Genomic DNA, 19,997 nt, shown 5'->3' on the forward strand with positions numbered 1-19,997 from the left:
TGCTCTGGGGAATGCCAGCCACCAAGCTGTGAGTCCTACTTGGAGAGAAACAAAGGCCCCTGCCAACAGGCACAACCCACTGCCGGATTTCAGATGGTTCCAGCCTCAGAACCTTAGAACCTTCCAGCAGAGGCCCCTGACATTGCCAAGCAGAGATAAACCACAAGCTAGGTCCTGTCCAGATGTCTAACTTCCAGAATCCTCCATGGGCGTAAAAAATGGTTGGATTTCATGGTTGTTACTATTGTTGTTATTGCTTGGTTTGGGGTGGTTTTTTCTTTTTTTTTTTGCTCAGAAATTATATAATAACAATTTTCTTGTCTAACTCAATGAAACTAAGCCATGCCATGTGGGGCCACCCGAGATGGTCGGGTCATGGTGGAGAGGTCTGACAGAATGTGGTCCACTGGAGAAGGGAATGGAAAACCACTTCAGTATTCTTGCCTTGAGAACCCCATGAACAGTATGAAAAGGCAAAAAAGATAGGATGTTGAAAGATGAACTCCCCAGGTCAGTAGGTGCCCAGTATGCTACTGGAGATCAGTGGAGAAATAACTCCAAAAAGAATGAAGGGACGGAGCCAAAGCAAAAACAATACCCAGTTGTGGATGTGACTGGTTATGGAAGCAACCAATGCTGTAAAAGAGCAATACCGATAAGAACCTGGAATGTTATGTCCATGAATCAAGCCAAACAGGAGATGACAAGAGTGAACATTGACTTTCTAGGAATCAGTGAACTAAGATGGACTGGAATGGTGAATTTAACTTAGATGACCATTAGATCTACTACTGTGGGCAGGCATCCCTTAGAAGAAATGGAGTAGCCATCATGGTTAACAAAAGAGTCGGAAATGCAGTACTTGGATGCAATCTCAAAAATGACAGAATGATCTCTGTTCGTTTCCGAGGCAAACCATTCACTATCACGGTAATCCAAGTCTATGCCCCAACCAGTAACGCTGAAGAAGCTGAAGTTGAATGATTCTATGAAGACCTACAAGACCTTTTAGAACTAACACCCCAAAAAAGATGTCCTTTTCATTATAGGGAATGAAATGCAAAAGTAGGAAGTCAAGAAACACTTGGACTAACAGGTAAATTTGGCCTTGGAGTATGGAATGAAGCAGGGCAAAGGCTAATAGAGTTTTGCCAAGAGAATGCACTGGTCATAGCAAACACTGTCTTCCAATACCACAAGAGAAGACTCTACACATGGACATCACCAGATGGTCAACACTGAAATCAGACTGATTATATTCTTTGCAGCCAAAGATGGAGAATCTCTATAGAGTCAGCAAAAACAAGACTGGGAGCTGACTGTGACTCAGATCATGAACGCCTTATTGCCAAATTCAGACTTAAATTGAAGAAAGTAGGGAAAACCACTAGACCATTCAGGTATTACCTAAATCAAATCCCTTATGATTATACAGTGGAAGTGAGAAATAGATTTAAGGGACTAGATTTGATAGACAAGAGTGCCTGATGAACTATGGACAGAGGTTTGTGACATTGTACAGGAGACAAGGATCAAGACCATCCCCATGGAAAAGAAATGCAAAAAAGCAAAATGGCTGTCTGTGGAGTGATAGCTCCTCAAATAGCTGTGAAAAGGAGAGAAGTGATAAACAAAGGAGAAAAGGAAAGATATTCCTATTTGAATGCATGGTTCCAATGATTAGCAAGGAGAGATAAGAAAGCCTTCCTAGCGATCAATGCAAAGAAATAGAGGAAAACAACAGAATGGGAAAGACTAGAGATCTCTTGAAGAAAATGAGAGATACCAAGGGAACAGTTAATGCAAAGGTGGGCTCAATAAAGGACAGAAATGGTATGAACCTAACAGAAGCAGAAGATGTTAAGAAGAGGTGGCAAGAATACACAGAAGAACTGTACAAAAAAGATCTTCATGACCCAGATATCATGATGGTGTGATCGCTCACCTAGAGCTTGACATCCTGGAATGTAAAGCAAAGTGGGCCTTAGAAAGCATCAATACGAACAAAGCTAGTGGAGGTGATGGAATTCCAGTTGAGCTATTTCAAATCCTAAAAGATGATGCTGTGAAAGTGCCACACTCAATATGTCAGCAAATTTGGAAAACTCAGCAGCAGCCACAGGACTGGAAAAGGTCAGTTTTCATTCCAATCCCAAAGAAAGGCAATGCCAAGAATGCTCAAACTACCACACAATTGCACTCATCTCACATGCTAGTAAAGTAATGCTCAAAATCTCCAAGCCAGGCTTCAGCAATATGTGAACCATGAACTTCCAAATGATCAAGCTGGTTTTAGAAAAGGCAGAAGAACCAGAGATCAAATTGCCAACATCTGCTAGATCATTGAAAAAGCAAGAGAGTTCCAGAAAAACATCTACTTCTGCTTTATTGACTATGCCAAAGCCTTTGACTGTCTGGATCACAATAAACTGTGGAAAATTCTTCAAGAGATGGGAATACCAGACCACCTGACCTGCCTCTTGAGAAACCTGTATGCAGGTCAGGAAGCAACAGTTAGAACTGGACATGGAATGACACACTGGTTCCAAATGGGAAAAGGAGTACGTCAAGGCTGTATATTGTCACCCTACTTATTTAACTTATATGCAGAGTACATAATGAGAAACGCTGGGCTGGAGGAAGCACAAACTGGAATCAAGATTGCTGTGAGAAATATCAATAACCTCAGATATACAGATGACACCACCGTTATGGCAGAAAGTGAAGAAGAACTAAAGAGCCTCTTGATGAAAGTGAAAGAGGAGAGTGAAAAAGTTGGCTTAAAACTCAACATTCAGAAAACTAAGATCATGGCATCTGGTCCCATCACTTCATGGCAAATAGATGGGGAAAGAGTGGAAACAGTGGCTGACTTTATTTTTCTGGGCTCCAAAATCACTGCAGATGGTGACTGCAGCCCTGAAATTAAAAGATGCTTACTCCTTGGAAGGAAAGTTATGACCAACCTAGATAGCATAATCAAAAGCAGAGACTAATAGCCAGGACATGGAAGCAACCTAGATGCCCATCAGCAGATGAATGGATAAGGAAGCTGTGGTACATATACACAATGGAATATTACTTAGCCATTAAAAAGAATTCATTTGAATCAGTTCTAATGAGATGGATGAAACTGGAGCCCATTATACAGAGTGAAGTAAGCCAGAAAGATAAAGACCATTACAGTATACTAACACATATATATGGAATTTAGAAAGATGGTAATGATAATCCTATATGCAAAACAGAAAAAGAGACACAGATGTACAGAACAGACTTTTGGACTCTGTGGGAGAATGCAAGGGTGGGATGTTTTGAGAGAACAGCATCGAAACATGTATATTATCTAGGGTGAAACAGATCACCAGCCTAGGTTGGATGCATGAGACAAGTGCTCGGGGCTGTGCACTAGGAAGACCCAGAGGGATCAGGTAGAGAGGAAAGTGGGAGGGGGGATTGGGATGAGGAATACATGTAAATCCATGGCTGATTCATGTCAATGTATGACGGAAACCACTACAATACTGTAGAGTAATTAACCTCCAACTAATAAAAATAAATGGAAAAAAAAAAAAAAGAAACAACGAAGAAAAAATAAAGATTAAAAAAAAAAAAGCAGAGACATTACTTTGCCAACAAAGGTCTGTCTATTCAAGGCTATGGTTTTTCCAGTAGTCACGTATGGATGTGAGAGTTGGACTATAAAGAAAGCTGAGCATCGAAGAATGATGCTTTTGAACTGTGGTGTTGGAGAAGACTATTGAGAGTCCCTTGGACTGCAAGGAGAACCAACCAGTCCATCCTAAAGGAAATCAGTCCTGGCTGTTCATTGGAAGGACTGATGCTGAAGCTGAAACTCCAATACTTTGGCCACCTCATGCAAAGAGTTGACTCATTGGAAAAGACCCTGGTGCTGGGAAAGATTGAGAGCAGGAGGAGAAGGGGACGACAGAGGATGAGATGGCTGGATGGCATCACTGACTCGATGGACATGAGTTTGGGTAAATTCCGGGAGTTGGTGATGGACAGGGAGGCCTGGCATGCTGCGATTCATGGGGTCGCAAAGAGTCAGACACGACTGAGCGACTGAACTGAACTGAATTTAAACCAACAAGGCCCTTCTTCAGGGATGTTTGTCAGTTTGCCATAGGTTTCGCCTTGGTCTTATTTTTCTGCTCCCCTTAGGTATATTTTGATGATTAATTTTATGTGCCAACTGGCTGGACCATGGTGTCCCAACATTTGGCAGATCACCCTCCATAATGTGGGTGGGCCTTACCAGATAAGTTGGAGACCTTCATATAACAAAGACTCATTCCTCCCAAAGCAAGACAGAGTTGCCAGCCAGTACACTGCCTTTGGACTTTTACTGCGGCTCTTACCTGAGCCTCCAGGATGTCTGCCATCCCTTCAGACTTTAGATTCACCAAACCTGCAGTAATGTTTGACAATTCCCCGAAAACTTTTTCTCTCATTGGTCTGTTTCTCTGGGCAATCCTGACTAAGACACACATTTTCTCTTTCACTCTTTCCTAAACTCCTCACCAATTCCTCTAGACTCCTAACGTCACTGTAGTATCCAAGTAAATCCCCACTGTTTAACTTCATGTGCATTTGATGTCTTTAAGAGGGCTAGAGAAGAGACTAATGCTGGCTGAAGAGTCAATCTTCTTTACCTCCTCCTGCCCCTCCCTCTTCAGGGCATAAATCATAATTAATATACATCTATTGCCAATAAATGAGCCTGAGAACACCAAGGGCAAAAAAATCTAAGCAGATAAAGGCCAGGGAAGGAGATAACTGTGACTTCTGCATTGAATTAGAGAATGATATATGCCATCAAGAATGCCCAAACGATAAAAGGTCAGATCCAGGCAAAGCAAAAGAAAAGGTGCAGCTTACCCCTCGAAGCAGTGGGCGACCGTCAGAACCCATTTCTTGGCAATGAGGACACAACCGCAAATGTGCCCACTGGGTTCACTCTGCAGGGAACACTGCCAGGGCCACCTTCCCGGGCGACTCGTCCGACCCCCTAGAATCCTCTTGTTCATCCGGGCAGCAGGGCGGCGCCCACAGTCTACCAAGGAGCAGGAGAGGACAGACAGATGTGACTCACCACCAAACCCAACGGGATGCCTGCGTCTTTGCTGTCATGCACAAGAGATCATTTCTCCCCCTGCGTGAATCCAGTGTGGTTCATATACCACTGTTACACCACGAATTCTCTCACCTTGTTTAGTACACAGAAGAGAAATCTTACTTCTGCTGTAACAGGACTGCCTAGATTTGGAAACAAAAAAATGGCATAATATTAAGTTATGTTTTACTGTTTACTTCAAACACTTTACCAGTGGAAAGCAAGACACAGGTTGGGCGGGGGGTGTAGGAAGGCTGTGCTTTTTTAGCGTATTTCTCATCATGATGATATGATTTCACCTTTGTGGGAAGAGGAACTACAGGCAGCCAGGTTTCTCACATCACCATAGCTGTTTGCACCACCTGGAATATAAACTCAAAGATTTTCAAAGGAGGGAGAGGAAAAGGAAAGGAACTAGTCTGCTTCTCAGGATGTGTGGTGAGGAGGGCGCATGTCAGACTTTCATGCTTATGGAGAGGGCATGTGTGCCCAAAAGAAACAGAAATGGTTTGAGAGAAATAAGTATTACTTCAAAAGTTAGAGAACAGACAAAGGAACTGAATATTTAGACTAGATGAGAATCTTGTAGAGACTTTATTACCTTTTAGAAAACTGTAGTTGATTTACAATATTGTGTTGGTTTCAAGGATACAGCACTGTGATTCAGTTATTTTTTCTGATTATACTCCATTATAGCTCATGATAAGATGTTGAACATAGTCCCTCCTGCTATCCAGTAGATCTTTGTTGCTTATCTGTTTTATGTACATAGTTTGTACCTGTCAATCCCATACTCCTAATTTGTCTCTCCCTGCTTCCCTTTCGCCTTTAGTAACCATACATTTGTTTTCCATGTTGCTGAGAACTTGCAGTGTTAAACTGTGTATCTATGATTAGCTGACAGGAAGAAGAGGGATTAAATTCATGCCATGTTACTCTAGGTGGCAGGATCAGAATCAATAGGTGGAACTTATAGAAACAGTGCATTCAGGAAAGCAAAGCTTTTTAAAAATCAAAGTTTTGAAGGAAAACACATGGCCATGTTTAAGCATCTATCAATGTGGCTGCACAAGAGAATTCAGCTTAGGGTGTGATAAGTTTATATCACAAGGTTCTCTTCTAAGCATTTATTCTACAATGCAAATTTAAAGGAAAAAAAAAAACACTTTGAGACTATCAAATATACTAGGATTTGCTTAGAATCCTTGATCTGTCAGAAAAAAAAAAACCCTAAGTATTAATTTCCACATTCTTTTTTGAAGACCTGCCGTATTTTCTTTTGTTGCTAAATTTGCATGGGGATGTGTGTGTACAATAAATTATATAATACAGAAAAAGCACATACACGTTTTACCTTCCCATAACCTGAAGTCCTATCTCCTCCTCACTCCCTGTCTCATTATCCTTAGTTTCTTTGTAGCACTTCCAAATATGTGAAATTCATTCTGTTTGTTACTGCTTATACTCTCTCTTTTCACCTCTAAAGTGTATGTTTCCTGAGACCAGGGTTCTTGTTCCCCTCGTCACTTCTACATCCCCTCAGAGCTCAGCAATAAGCCTGGCATAGAAAAGATAGCAATACTTAGCTGTTATCTATTAGATCTTAAAATTATAGCTTTTAGGAATAGGGAAAGATCAAAGATTATCTGTCTTAACTCTCATTTTAAAAGGAAATTGAGGTTGTGTGGGATCACACATCTAGGTCGTAAGGCAGGACTAGATCCACCGACTCCCAGTTTCGAGTGACTTTATCTCTCTCTCCATCTATCTACCTACCTACCAACCTGGAAGGGCTTTCCTGGAAGCTCCAGTTTGGGAAAACAAACCACTCTGTTGGAAGATCCAGGTCACTGTTTTGGAGGAAGTGCTTCAGTTGACAGCTTTTCAGAAATTTGGTCACAGTTCTGTCTATAGGGAAAATGTCAAGACATCTAAAGAAAAATGACCCACCTTTTAATTTTCTTCTTTGGAATTCTTAAGAGGTGGTTTCTCTAGCATTAATTAAAAGCTTTGGAGTCATAAAAACTTGTTTTGAGTTCAGAGAATAGCACTTTTGTGGTGCTATGAATCTGAGCAAGTTTTATGTAAATATTCTATAGCTATGCCCCTATAATGTCATAATCACTAAATGTGTTAATTCCCTCAATGGATCTTTCTCCTGAACCCCTGCCCATAGATGAGGGATGCAACACTTTTTAACATTCCACAATTTTTTTTAGGGAAAATTTTCCAGAAGTGAACTTTTGAGGTTACTTGCTTAGAATTTCTTTGTGTGTCTGTTTTTCTCTCAGACTCTCCAAGTTTTATCAGCTGTCATTCCTTCAATTTGCTCTGTTAACTAGTTCCATGTAGCATCTGTAGAAGTGTAGACATTAAGAACTTATTTCAAACAGGGTGTGAAAAACACTTCAAGATTAGAACCCAAGTTCCTCCTCCTACACTATGATGGTTTCTGTAATTGTAATTAAAAAATGCAATTAGCCAAAAGAAAAAGATGTATGTCTACAAAGAAGGAAGAAAGCCAAATGATGTTGAAATACAAATGTCCTTAGGTAGCCCATGGATGTTCCTCTTTGAAGTGACACATTTAGAATATCTTAGATTTGAAACAGAAGCAGGGCCCTTATGATAGACCTTTGCTCCATAATCCACTCTACACAGCTCTAGTGATGGGTTGTCTTACCCTTTTACCAGTAGTTCATGCAAAGTTGTTGCATTAAGGCTCTCCCAGTTGGAGTGTAATGTAAGCCACTGTTGGTCTTGCTCCTGTTCCTCTATCAATTTGGTCACAGATGGTTCCCTAATAGAAAGACAAATACCAGATAAATATTCTAGCACAATGATCTTTGACCAAGCAATATCATTATTGAGCACTTACTTTCAGTGGTAAAGAATCTGCCTGCCAATGCAGAAGACGTGGGCTCAATCTCTGGATCAGGAAGATCCCCTGTAGAAGGAAACGGCAACCCACTCCAGTATTCTTGCCTGGAGAATCCCATGGACGGGGGAGCCTGGGGGGCTACGTCCATGAGGTCATAAAGGAGTCAGATATGACTTAGCGACTAAACAACAACAATAACAACTCTTACCAAAAAGAAGCATTAAATTAATAGTCAATATTTCAAGAGGGGGATTAGTATTCAAAAAAGTTTGCTATGGAATGTGATGAGTAAGAGAAGTTACTAAAAGTATCCTGAAGCAATAAAGATCCACAATGTTACAGCTATTTTAGTAACTCTCTGCTGGAATATATTTGTACATCTGAGGCGTTGGAATTCTAACATATGCCATGTAAAAGCCAACACCTGAAAAACAAGAGCAAGTTGAGGCAGGAATCAAAAGTAAATAAAATGTATTTGCCTGGAGTATTTTTTCATCTTCTTATCTAGTGTAATCTTACAATAAAGCAGTATCTTACAATAAGTAATAAGTAGAGAAAATCAATGGCCATGTAGTGTCTATTTAGAGAGTATAAAATTGTAAGTGGAATTTTTTCAACATACTGGAAAATCTTTATGTACTAAAAATTAGGAAGGACTCTAGAAAGCAGAGATAGGGATGAGCATCATTTTGCTCTTTACCTATATTCTCACTCAGCTTCCACCAGTACTCTGCTGTGAATGCCTCATTCAGGTATAACATAAATACGGTTGTCCTGTACTCAAGCTTTAAAATTTTAAGTTTCAAAACTGTCTGGGTTTTTATGTAAAATATCCTATACTTCAAGAAATAGTTGGTTCACTTAGGTAATTCATATTTGAAGAAAATCTTTCAGATCTTTTTCACCAGATGCTATCACGAGTTGATGAGGTGGTGGAATTCATTTTAGACAGGAGAAAGGGGGGTTCCTTCTGAATCTGGAAGAAAGTAGGAGAGAAGGAGGTAGGTACTTGGATTTGGAGATGGGGAGAGAATTCAAGAGAATTCATGAGAGAATACAAATCAGATAATCAGATCAGTTCAGTTCAGTCCCCCAGTTGTATCCAACTCTTGTGACCCCCATGGACTGCAGCATGCCAGGCTTCTCTGTCCATCACCAACTCCCGAAGTTTACTCAAACTCATGTCCATTGAGTCAGTGATGCCATCCAACCATCTTATCCTCTGTAGTCCCCTTCTTCTCCCACCTTCAACCCTTCCCAGCATCAGGGTCTTTTCAAATGAGTCAATTCTTCGCATCAATTGGCCCAAGTATTGGAGTTTCAGCTTCAGCATCAGTCCTTCCAATGAATATTCAGGACTAATTTCCTTTAGGATTGACTGGTTGGGTCTCCTTGCAGTCCAAGGGACTCTCAAGAGTCTTCTCCAACACCACAGTTCAAAAGCATCAATACTTTGATGCTCAGCTTTCTTTATAGTCCAACTCTCACATCCATACATGACCACTGGAAAAACCATAGCTTTGAATAGACGGACTTTTGTTGGCAAAGTAATGTCTCTGCTTTTTAATATGCTGTCTAGGTTGGTCATAACTTTTCTTCCAAGGAGCAAGGGTCTTTTAATTTCATGGCTGCAATCACCATCTGCAGTGATCTTGGAGCCCCCATAATTAAAGTCTGTCACTCTTTCCCCATCTATTTGCCATGAGGTGATGGGACCAGATGACATGATCTTCGTTTTCTGAATGTTGAGTTTTAAGTCAATTTTTTCACTCTTCTCTTCACTTTCATCAAGAGGCTCTTTAGTTCTTCTTCGCTTTCTGCAATAAGAATGGTGTCATCTGCATATCTGAGGTTACTGATATTCTTCCTGGTAATCTTGATTCCAGCTTCTGCTTCATCCAGTCCAGCATTTCTCATGATGTACTCTGCATATAAGTTAAATAAGCAGGGTGACAATATACAGCCTTGATGGACTCCTTTCCCGATTTGGAACCAGTGTGTTGTTTCACGTCCAGTTCTAACTGTTGCTTCTTGACCTGCAAACAGATTTCTCATGAGGCAGGTCAGGTGGTCTGGTATTCCCATCTCTTGAAGAATTTTCCACAGTTTATTGTGATCCGTACAGTCAAAGGCTTTGGCATAGTCAATAAAGCAGAAGTAGATGTTTTTCTGGAACTCTCTTGCTTTTTCAATGACCCAGTGGATGTTGGCAATTTGATCTCTGGTTCTTCTGCCTTTTCTAAAACCAGTTTGAACACCTGGAAGTTAACAGTTTATGTATTGCTGAAGCCTGACTTGAAGAATTTTGAGCATTACTTTCCTAGCGTGTGAGATACGTACAACTGTGCAGAAGTTTGAACATTCTTTGGCATTGCCTTTCTTTGGGATTGGAATGAAAACTGACCTTTTCCAGTCTTGTGGCCACTGCTGAGTTTTCCAAAGTTGCTGACATATTGAGTGCAGCACTTTCACAACATCATCTTTTAGGATTTGAAATAGCTCAACTGGAATTCCATCACCTCCACTAACTTTGTTCATAGTGATGCTTCCTAAGGCCCATTTGACTTCGCATTCCAGGATGTCTGGCTCTAGGTGAGTGATCGTACCATCATGATTATCTGGATCATAAAGATCTTTTTTGCATAGTTCTTCTGTGTATTCTTGCCACCTATTCTTAATATCTTTTGCTTCTGTTAGGTCCATACCATTTCTGTCCTTTATCGAGCCCACCTTTGCATTAAATTTTCCCTTGGTATCTCTAATTTTCTTGAAAAGATCTCTAGTGTTTCCCATTCTATTGTTTTCCTCTATTTCTTTGCACTGACCACTGAGGAAGGCTCTTTTATTTCTCCTTGCTATTCTTTGGAACTCTGCATTCAAATGGGAATATCTTTCCTTTTCTCCTTTGCTTTTTGTTTCTCTTCTTTTCACAGCTATTTGTAAGGCCTCCTCAGACAGCCATTTTGCCTTTTTGCATTTCTTTTTCTTGGGGATTGTCTTGATCACTGCCTCCTGTACAAAGTTATGAACTTCCATCAGATCTAATCCCTTGAATCTATTTGTCACTTCTACTGTATAATCGTAAGGGAATTTATTTAGGTCATACCTGAATGGTTTTCTGGTTTTCCCTACTTTCTTCAAATTAAGTCTGAATTTGGCAATAAGGAGTTCATGATCTGAGTCACAGTCAGCTCCTGGTCTTGTTTTTGCTGACTCTATAGAGATTCTCCATCTTTGGCTGCAAAGAATATAATCAGTCTGATTTCAGTGTTGACCATCTGGTGATGTCCATGTGTAGAGTCTTCTCTTGTGTTGCTGGAAGAGGGTGTTTGCTATGACTAGTGCATTTCTTGGCAAAACTCTATTAGCCTTTGCCCTGCTTCATTCCCTACTCCAAGGCCAAATATGCCTGTTACTCCAGGTATTTCTTGACTTCCTACTTTTGCATTTCATTCCCCTATAATGAAAAGGACATCTTTTTTGGGTGTTAGTTCTAAAAGGTCTTGTAGGTCTTCCAAGAACCGTTCAACTTCAGCTGCTTCAGCCTTACTTGTCGGGGCGTAGACTTGGATTACTGTGATATTGAACAGTTTGCCTTGGACTTGAACAGAGATCATTCTGTCATTTTTGAGATTGTATCCAAGTACTGCATTTCGGAATTTTTGGTGACTATGATGGCTACTCCATTTCTTCTATGGGATTCTTGCCTACAGTAGTAGATATAATGGTCATCTGAGTTAAATTCACCCATTCCAGTCTATTTTAGTTCACTGATTCCTAAAATGTTAACGTTCACTCTTGCTATCTGCTGTTTCACCACTTCCAATTTGCCTTGATTCATGGACCTAACATTCCAGGTTCCTATGCAATATTGCTCTTTACAGCATCAGACTTTACTTCCATCACCAGTCACATCCCCAACTGGGTATTGTTTTTGCTTTGGCTCCATCTCTTCATTCGTTCTGGAGTTATTTTCTCCACTGATCTCCAGTAGCATATTGGGCACCTACCAACCTGAGGAGTTCATCTTTCAGTGTCCTATCTTTTTGCCTTTTCATACTGTTCATGTTTGGGTGTCTCCTGAGGAGGTACACATCAGCAGTGAACTGCTGCAGGGGCAGGGGCTCTGGGTGCAGTAGACATGGGTATAGCATAAGACCTTTTGGAGGAGGTTGCCATTAACCCCACCAAAGAGCTACCAGAACTTACACAGGACAAGGGAAACAGAGTGGGCACAAACAGAATCTTGTGTACCAGGACCCAGGAGAAAGGAGCAGTGATCCCACAGGAGACTGACCCAGACTTGATCGTGAGTGCCCAGGAGTCTCTCGCAGAGGCATGGGTCGGCATTGGCCGGCTGCAGGGTTGGGGGTGTTGAGCGTAGCAGTGCCTGCATGGGACCTTTTGAAGGAGGTGACATTATCTTCATCACCTCCACCTTAGTTTGGCCTCAGGTCAAATAACAGGGAGGGGACACAGCCCCACCCTTCAACAGAAAATTGGATTAAGGATTTACTGAGCATGGCTCCGCCCATCAGAACCAGACCCAGTTTCCCCCTCAGTCAGTCTCTCTCATCAGGAAGCTTCTATAAGCCTCTGATCCTTCTCTATCAGAGGGCAGACAGACTGAAAATCACAATCACAGAAAAGTAATCAATCTGATCACATGGACCACAGCCTTGTCTAACTCAGTGAAACTATGAGCCATGCTGTGTGGGGCCACCCAAGACGGATGGGTCGTGGTGGAGAGTTCTGACAAAACGTGGTCCACTGGAAAAGGAAATGGCAAACCACTTCAGTATTCTTGCCTTGAGAACCCCATGAACAGTATGATAATCAGATAGTCTCTACTTTTCATTTCAAGAAGGAGGGGAGATCCTCAGATGAAAGGTGTGGGGAGGGGCAGTGGCAGGGGGCGCAATGGCGAGGAAAGTGACCTGTATATGCAGTTGCTCCTGGTGGAGGTATTTGGAGAAACATCAAAGATAAAAGCATGGTGAGCAGCAGTGAAGATTCAAATGAACCTGGAAACCTTGAAGGGGTAGTAGCACTAAGTCAGTGAGCTTAGCGACTTGCTTTTATGATAATGGACTGTCCTTTTTTTTTTTTTGCAAAACAGGGAGAGAGCGCAGGAAGGGAAGGAAAGTTAGATTCAGTGGCACTGCAAGAAAAGTTACCATTTCACCTGGCTACCATTATTTAAAAACGACTGCAATCACAAAATAGAAAAAAAAATTTTTTTAATAAAACCTCACCAAATGCAGGTATTTTTTAATAAAACCCTCTAACGACTTGAGAATAGAATAAGAGCCAAAAAATTAAAAACAAAACAGAGTTCTTCATAACAGATGAACTCTAATCATTTGATTTTTCAAAAATGGCATATCCCCTCCCATACTTTAAGAAGCATTGCACAAGCTTTAATTGATTTAGAATCTTGAATGAACTGTTATATAATTGAATATGCCACAAAACTGACTGAAAAATGGGAATTTTTTTCCTTCACCAAAATGAGGATGTGGCTTTCCAGTAATCCCAGAGGTGCTGTATGTGGAGGCACAGAGGGATGGGAAGTAGAGAAATCAGAGGTCATGCATACCATTCAAGGTTTCAAGGTTTCTCTTAATACCTGCATCCTGAGAATTTCTGTCTGCAAAGGAACAATCCTTGGCCTCCTAAATCCATTCATTTTATTGGCAAAAAGCCAAAGGACGCTCGGCTTCAGATCTGTTATTTAATGAGAACAGTCCTCAGGCAGATATTCACAGGGCAACAGGGACTCACATGAGGACGAGTCAGCATAAGCTCAGGATTTGCACGGAGGCTGGTTGGGAAAATCATTGCCAAGGAACCAAGGTCCCTTCAATCGCCTTGAGGGATGTTTTTGCATTTTATTCAATTAGCCTCCAAGAAAGGCAATTTAGCCTGAATCTCTCAGTTATGTCAAGTGGAAAACCTAAGAAATTCATCAAGAAGAAGGGAGTATCATTATGAAAATTAGTTTCCCATGAAATCCTTAAACACTAGCACACTTCTCAGCACTAGAAATGTCGTCTTATCGCCCATTAAAAAAAATCGATGAAACCATATGGCTCAACTTCTGCCATCATACAGAATCTGAGCATCTGTGTGGTTTCAACATTTTTTCTTCAAATAATTTTTAAATCATAAAAGTAACACTTATACATGGAAAAAATCCAAACATTATATAATGAAAAAATATTCTTCCCATCCAAGATGTATAAAACCACCACTGTAAATAGCATTTGAGTATCTTTGCCAAGCACTGTCTGTAACACTTGTATCCCTTTGTTTTTAGTCTATATACATTTCTGGGAGATAGTGACAGACAGGGAAGCCTAGTGCGCTGCAGTTCATGGGGCGCAAAGGGTCGGACATGATTTAGTGAGTGAACAGCAGTATTGTTCTGTATGGTGGTGATGTTTTCATTTAAGGACCTATCTTGGGAGTCTTTGCATGGTAATAGCTAGATAATATTAATAATTATGATATTAATAACTATTACTTATTTTCTATATGCAACACATTATAAGATTAACTTGTTTTATATTATTTAATCCTCTCAACAACTTTGTGAAGTATGTATACATACATGTGAAAGTCCCTCAGTAGTGTCTGACTATTTGCAATCCCTGGCGAGCCTGTAGCCTGCCAGGCTCCTCTTTCCGTGGGATTCTCCAGGCAAGAATGCCGGAGCAGGTTGCCATTTCCTCTTCCAGGGGATCTTCCTGACCCAGGGATCGAACCCAGGTCTCCCACATTACAGATGGATTATTTACCATCTGAGCTACCAGGGAAGTATGCTTTATTGTTATTCACCATTTTGGAGATGAAAAAATTGAGGCAAAGAGAGAATACAAAATTTTCCCCCGGTCACACAGCTCTGGTGTTGCATCCCTGCGGTCTGACGTCAGAGCGCCTCTTGTAACACTAGGAGCACCATGCAGCCCTCCTCCTGTTCAGAGCACACACCGCATTCTTTCCATAGCTGCTTAGTGTTCCATTACATGCATGTACGTTTATTTCGCCAGTCCTCTGTTGAGACCATTTCCAATTTGGAGTTATAATGAAAAAGCAGCAGTTAACAGCTTAACGACTCACCTTTGCCCACATGCACAAGTGTGACTTGAGAACAAATTCCTAGAAATAAAACTATTGAATCAAAATGTAAATTTTTGATGAATGGTATGAATTTTCCCTTCAGAGAGTAATGGCAGTTTACATACTTATCAAGACTAGGTGTGCCTATACATCTTAATTTTTATAACTATGCATATAATGTAAGCCATGCTATGAAAATATATCTGGAACTTAATTACTCAAATTTTGTTTACCCATTGGTAATTAATTTGACATATAATTTTCATTTTATATCAAGAGACAAAGAAATCCTCTTGGGTAGAGACCAAAAGAGCAAAAAAACACCTTTCTAGTGATGAAACATCAGAGTTACTATATCTTAAGGTGTCTATGCAGGGAATGAAGTCCCATGCTTCTAGAGCAACCATGAAATCATATGCAGAGAAGAAAATTCAAGCCACCATCTATTCCAATGCACTCTTTTGACTGTGTGAGAAAACTAAGACCCAGGCACAGACCTATCCCAAACACTTGTGGCGCCCAAAGCAACAGTATAGATAGAGGCCAAGATACTATATCATTCTCAAAAATTCTCCATGCGAGGCTTCAACAGTATGTGAACCAAGAAATTCCAGATGTTCAAGCTGGATTTAGAAAAGGCAGAGGAATCACAGATCAAGTTGCCAACATCCATTGGATCATAGGAAAAGCAAGACAGTTCCAGAAAAACTTTTACTTCTGCTCTATTGACTATGCCAAAGCCTCTGACTGTGTGGATCACAATACACTGTGGAAAATTCTTAAAGAGATGGGAATACCAGACTACCTGACCTGCCTCCTGAGAAATCTGTATGCGGGTCAAAAAGCAATAGTTAGGACTGGACATGGAACAAAGGACTGGTTCCAAATTGGAAAAGGAGTATGTCAAGGCTGTATGTTGTCACCCCGTTTATTTAACCTACATATAGAGTACATCATGTGAAATGCTGGGCTCGATGAAGCACAAGCTAGAATCAAGATTGCTGGGAGAAATATCAGTAACCTCAGATATGCAGATGACACCACCCTTATGGCAGAAAGTGAAGAAGAACTAAAGAGCCTCTTGATGAAAGTGAACAAGGAGAGTGAAAAAGTTGGCTTAAAACTCAACATTCAGAAAACTAAGATCATGGCATCTGGTCCCATCACTTCATGGCAAATAGATGGGGAAACAGTGGAAACAGTGGCTGGTTTTATTTTTCTGGGCTCCAAAATCACTGCAGATGGTGGCTGCACCCATGAATTTAAAAGACGCTTGCTCCTTGGAAGAAAAGCTATGGCCAATCTAGATAACAGATTAAAAAGCAGAGACGTTACTTTGCCAACAAAGGTCCATCTAGCCAAAGCTATGGTTTTTTCAGTAGTCATGAATGGATGTGAGAGTTGAACCATAAAGAAAGCTGAGTGCCAAAGAATTGATGCTTTTGAACTGTGGGGTTGGAGAAGACTCTTTAGAGTCCCTTGGACTCAAAGAAATCAAACCAGTCAATCCTAAAGGAATTCAGTCCTGCATATTCATTGGAAGGACTGATGCTGAAGCTGCAGCTCCAATACTTTGGCCATCTGATGTGAAGAACTGACCCATTGGAAAAGACCCTGATGCTGGGAAAGGTTGAAGGCAGGAGGAGAAGGGGATGACAGAGGATGAGATGGTTGGATGGTATCACCGACTTGATAAACATCAATTTGAGCAATCTCCGGGAGTTGGTGATGGACAGGGAAGCCTGGCATGTTGCAGACCATGGGGTTGCAAAGAGTCAGACATGACTGAGTGACTGAACTGAACTGATGCTATATCATATTAGATAATATATTAGATATTATAAATTGAGTTAACAAGCTGTTAAAGAAAATTATTCTATCTTCCCATTTTGATCAAGATAACTTTTAAGTCAAATATAGAAAGAATGCTTGGACTCCTTAAATCAGTGGTTTTCAAACCTTAGCATTCATTAGAATTGCTGGAGGACCAGTGACAACAAACGCTGTTGGCCCCATAGCTAGATTTCCAGGTTTGATGAGTCTGAGATGAGGCTCCTAAATCGCCCTCTCTAACATGGCCCCAGGTGATACAGATGCTGTGGCCTGGGACCACACTTTGAACACAGTGCACCAGACTCCAGGTGGGCACACCTCTTGATGAACAGACTCTTTGCCCCATGAGGTGAGGCATAGCTGAGGAGAAAGACCACAGTGGTCCCTCTAAATCAGGCTCTCTTACCCTTGGCACTATTGACATTTGATGCCAGATAATTATTTGCTATATGGGGCTATTCTGGGCACTGTAGGGTGTTCAGCATCACCCCTGGTTTCTACCCACAAGATGCCAATTTCTCCACACCACTCCTGGGCTGCCAATCAAAAGGTCTACTGACAATTCCAAATGTCCCCTTGGGGCAAAGTCACCACTGGTTGAGAAACACTGCTCTAAGTCCTGGGTCCAGCACAAGGCCCCTCTGCTCTGGATCTAAAGGTAGCGCTGCACACAGATGCAAGAGATTTTCACTCCAATTTGCTTCTTGAAATGCGTGGCCATAAGACACATATAAAAAATGCATAACATTATCCCACCCCACCTCTACTGAAATGAGAAGATAGAACATACCTAGGATTCCAAATCATCCTGATATTCTGAAAGGCATTCTGTAGGGCTTAGGTGAATAATCAGATCTCTAGATAATGTGGCCTATTTTTATCACATTCTCAGGTTGAGTGAGTGAGTGAGTGAGTGAGTGAAGTCACTCAGTCATGTCCGAGTCTTTGCGATCCCGTGGACTGTAGCCTACTGGGCTCCTCCTTCCATGGGATTCTCCAGGCAACAATACTGGAGTGGGTTGCCATTTCCTTCTCTAGGGGATCTTCCCGACCCAGGGATCGAACCTGGGTCTCCCGCATTGGAGGCAGATGCTTTAACCTCTGAGCCACCAGGAAGCATCGGATTACTTGGTATTTAGTAATGAGGCATCTCATCCTTGTGTTACAATTATGTTAGGACTGATTACCTAAAAAACGAAACTCAGCACGAACCCCTTAAAGCCGAGGGCTTCTGAGCTTTTGACGGCAGCGCAGTAGCACGGGACTTCCCTAAACATGCTACAATCTCAGGGGAAGGACGAGGGCTGCTCCATAGTACCTGCTGCTTGGGAAAAGCATGCATCTTCAACCTGGGGGACTGATGGTTAGTCCTGAAATACAAATGTCTTGTGTGGTGGATACATTATTTGCAATTCCAAATATCCTCTTCAGAACTTGGAAAATTTCTATTAAATATTCGATATCTGATTTCAAAAATCTTTTCTTATACCCTGTCATGTTATTATCTCTGTTTGGTTCCTATAGATTAAACATGTTAATAGTAAAAGATAGTAAAATTATTTTGCCAAGTAGAAGGATGGTTTAGAAATACTGATGGAAAGGCATCGTGAGTTTCAAACACACACCGGTGAACATGACTACAGAATCATTTGTCTGGTTAGATAGCTGAGCTTGTGCTTTATACAACAAAGACTCCCATCAACAGAAATGTTTCATAGAAAAACTAAAGTCTGAATTATCTTCCCAGTAAATTAAGCATTTAAAAATATTTTTATTGTATATAATCTTCACTGAAAATATATATTTTCATTCATTTGTCTACCTCAGAGGTAGAGTATAACAATTGTGTTAGGCCATGATTTATAGGTAGAAGTGACAAAAACCATCTATAAACAAAAAGAAGAAGTAACAGATTATAAAATTAAATTATAACATGTTCATATTTCATAAAATAAATCAATGGAACTAAATAATTCATTTCTAATATAAAATTATAAAACTGTACCTATTAAATATGCATTATCATTTTAATATAAATTAAAAAATAAAACTAACAAATAAAGCACTATTTAAAGTAAACACCAGTAAAAGTATAAAAATAAACCAGTCATAAAATTTTAAAGTAACTTGATCATCTATAAGAATTCAAGCTTATAAAACAAACAATAATTGGTGTCAGACTGTAAGTATATTTTTGAGCATAAGTACATACCTCTTTCAGAATCTGTAGTAGACCAAGTATTTCCCTCTAGCTATTTTATCTCAAAAAAATCCCATTTCTTTTTTGATACATTGGAGGAAAACTTTGGGGACAGTTATATTTTTTTCTTTTTTAAGAGACAGAGACTCAATATTTTCTTGACAGCAACTTATTTATTTGTTTAGAAAGTGTTTCCTGTTTGTCTTTGCCTTCTTTTAGTTCATCAGTGTAGAGATTACCAGTTTCAATTATAATACGCCATTTTTTTATCCCACTGATTCAGAAAGTCTGGGAGCCAAGGTAGAATCTATTTTTCTAATAGGACCCTTGCTGTGCCAGCTGCTCTTTTCTCCCTTGTCTTCGGATCATAGGCATGTTGTAAGTGTGTGTGTGCTATTCAGTTGCTGAGTTGAGTCTGACCCTTTTTCAGCCCATGGACTGTAGCCCACCAGGCTCCTTTGTCCATGGGCTCATCCTGGTAAGAATCCTGGAGTGGGTTGCCGTTTCTTCCTGCAGGGGATCTTCCCGACCCAGGACCAAAACTGTGTCTCCCGCACTGCAGGTGGGTTCTTTACCACTGAGCCACCTGGGAAGCCCACAGAAAGTGTACCTTTATTCAATTCAGAATTTTAAGGCAGACCATGATACTGGGTATGCTACAATATAAAATAACTCAAACTTCAGGGCTTTAAAAAAAATGCAGTTAGCAAAAAATGAGCATTTTAGAACCCAAAATAGTGACAGAATAGCTGAATATCAAAATGTGGAAATGTAGACAGCCACTAAAAGGACGGGGATGGCCTTGAGGATAGCTGGTGCCTGGG

At 40.6% G+C, this 19,997-nt stretch overlaps 1 protein-coding gene and 1 non-coding gene across 2 annotated transcripts in view; both read right to left on the reverse strand.

Annotated features, from left to right (window-relative positions):
• CORIN (corin, serine peptidase) overlaps positions 1–19,997 on the reverse strand; it is a 267,935-nt gene that overhangs the window by 16,417 nt on the left and 231,521 nt on the right. The window contains exons 17-19 of the mRNA XM_061164691.1: positions 7,821–7,937; positions 5,231–5,280; positions 4,903–5,077 (exon numbers count right to left, since the gene is read on the reverse strand). Of these exons, the coding sequence (XP_061020674.1) occupies positions 4,903–5,077; positions 5,231–5,280; positions 7,821–7,937 (342 nt within the window). The remainder of the gene's footprint in view (positions 1–4,902; positions 5,078–5,230; positions 5,281–7,820; positions 7,938–19,997) is intronic.
• Positions 18,017–18,089, reverse strand: TRNAW-CCA (transfer RNA tryptophan (anticodon CCA)). Its single transcript has one exon. It is a non-coding gene; the product is annotated as a tRNA-Trp (tRNA).

Source organism: Dama dama, chromosome 17 (assembly GCF_033118175.1).
Source record: "Dama dama isolate Ldn47 chromosome 17, ASM3311817v1, whole genome shotgun sequence".
In the NCBI taxonomy this organism is placed as follows: domain Eukaryota; kingdom Metazoa; phylum Chordata; class Mammalia; order Artiodactyla; family Cervidae; genus Dama; species Dama dama.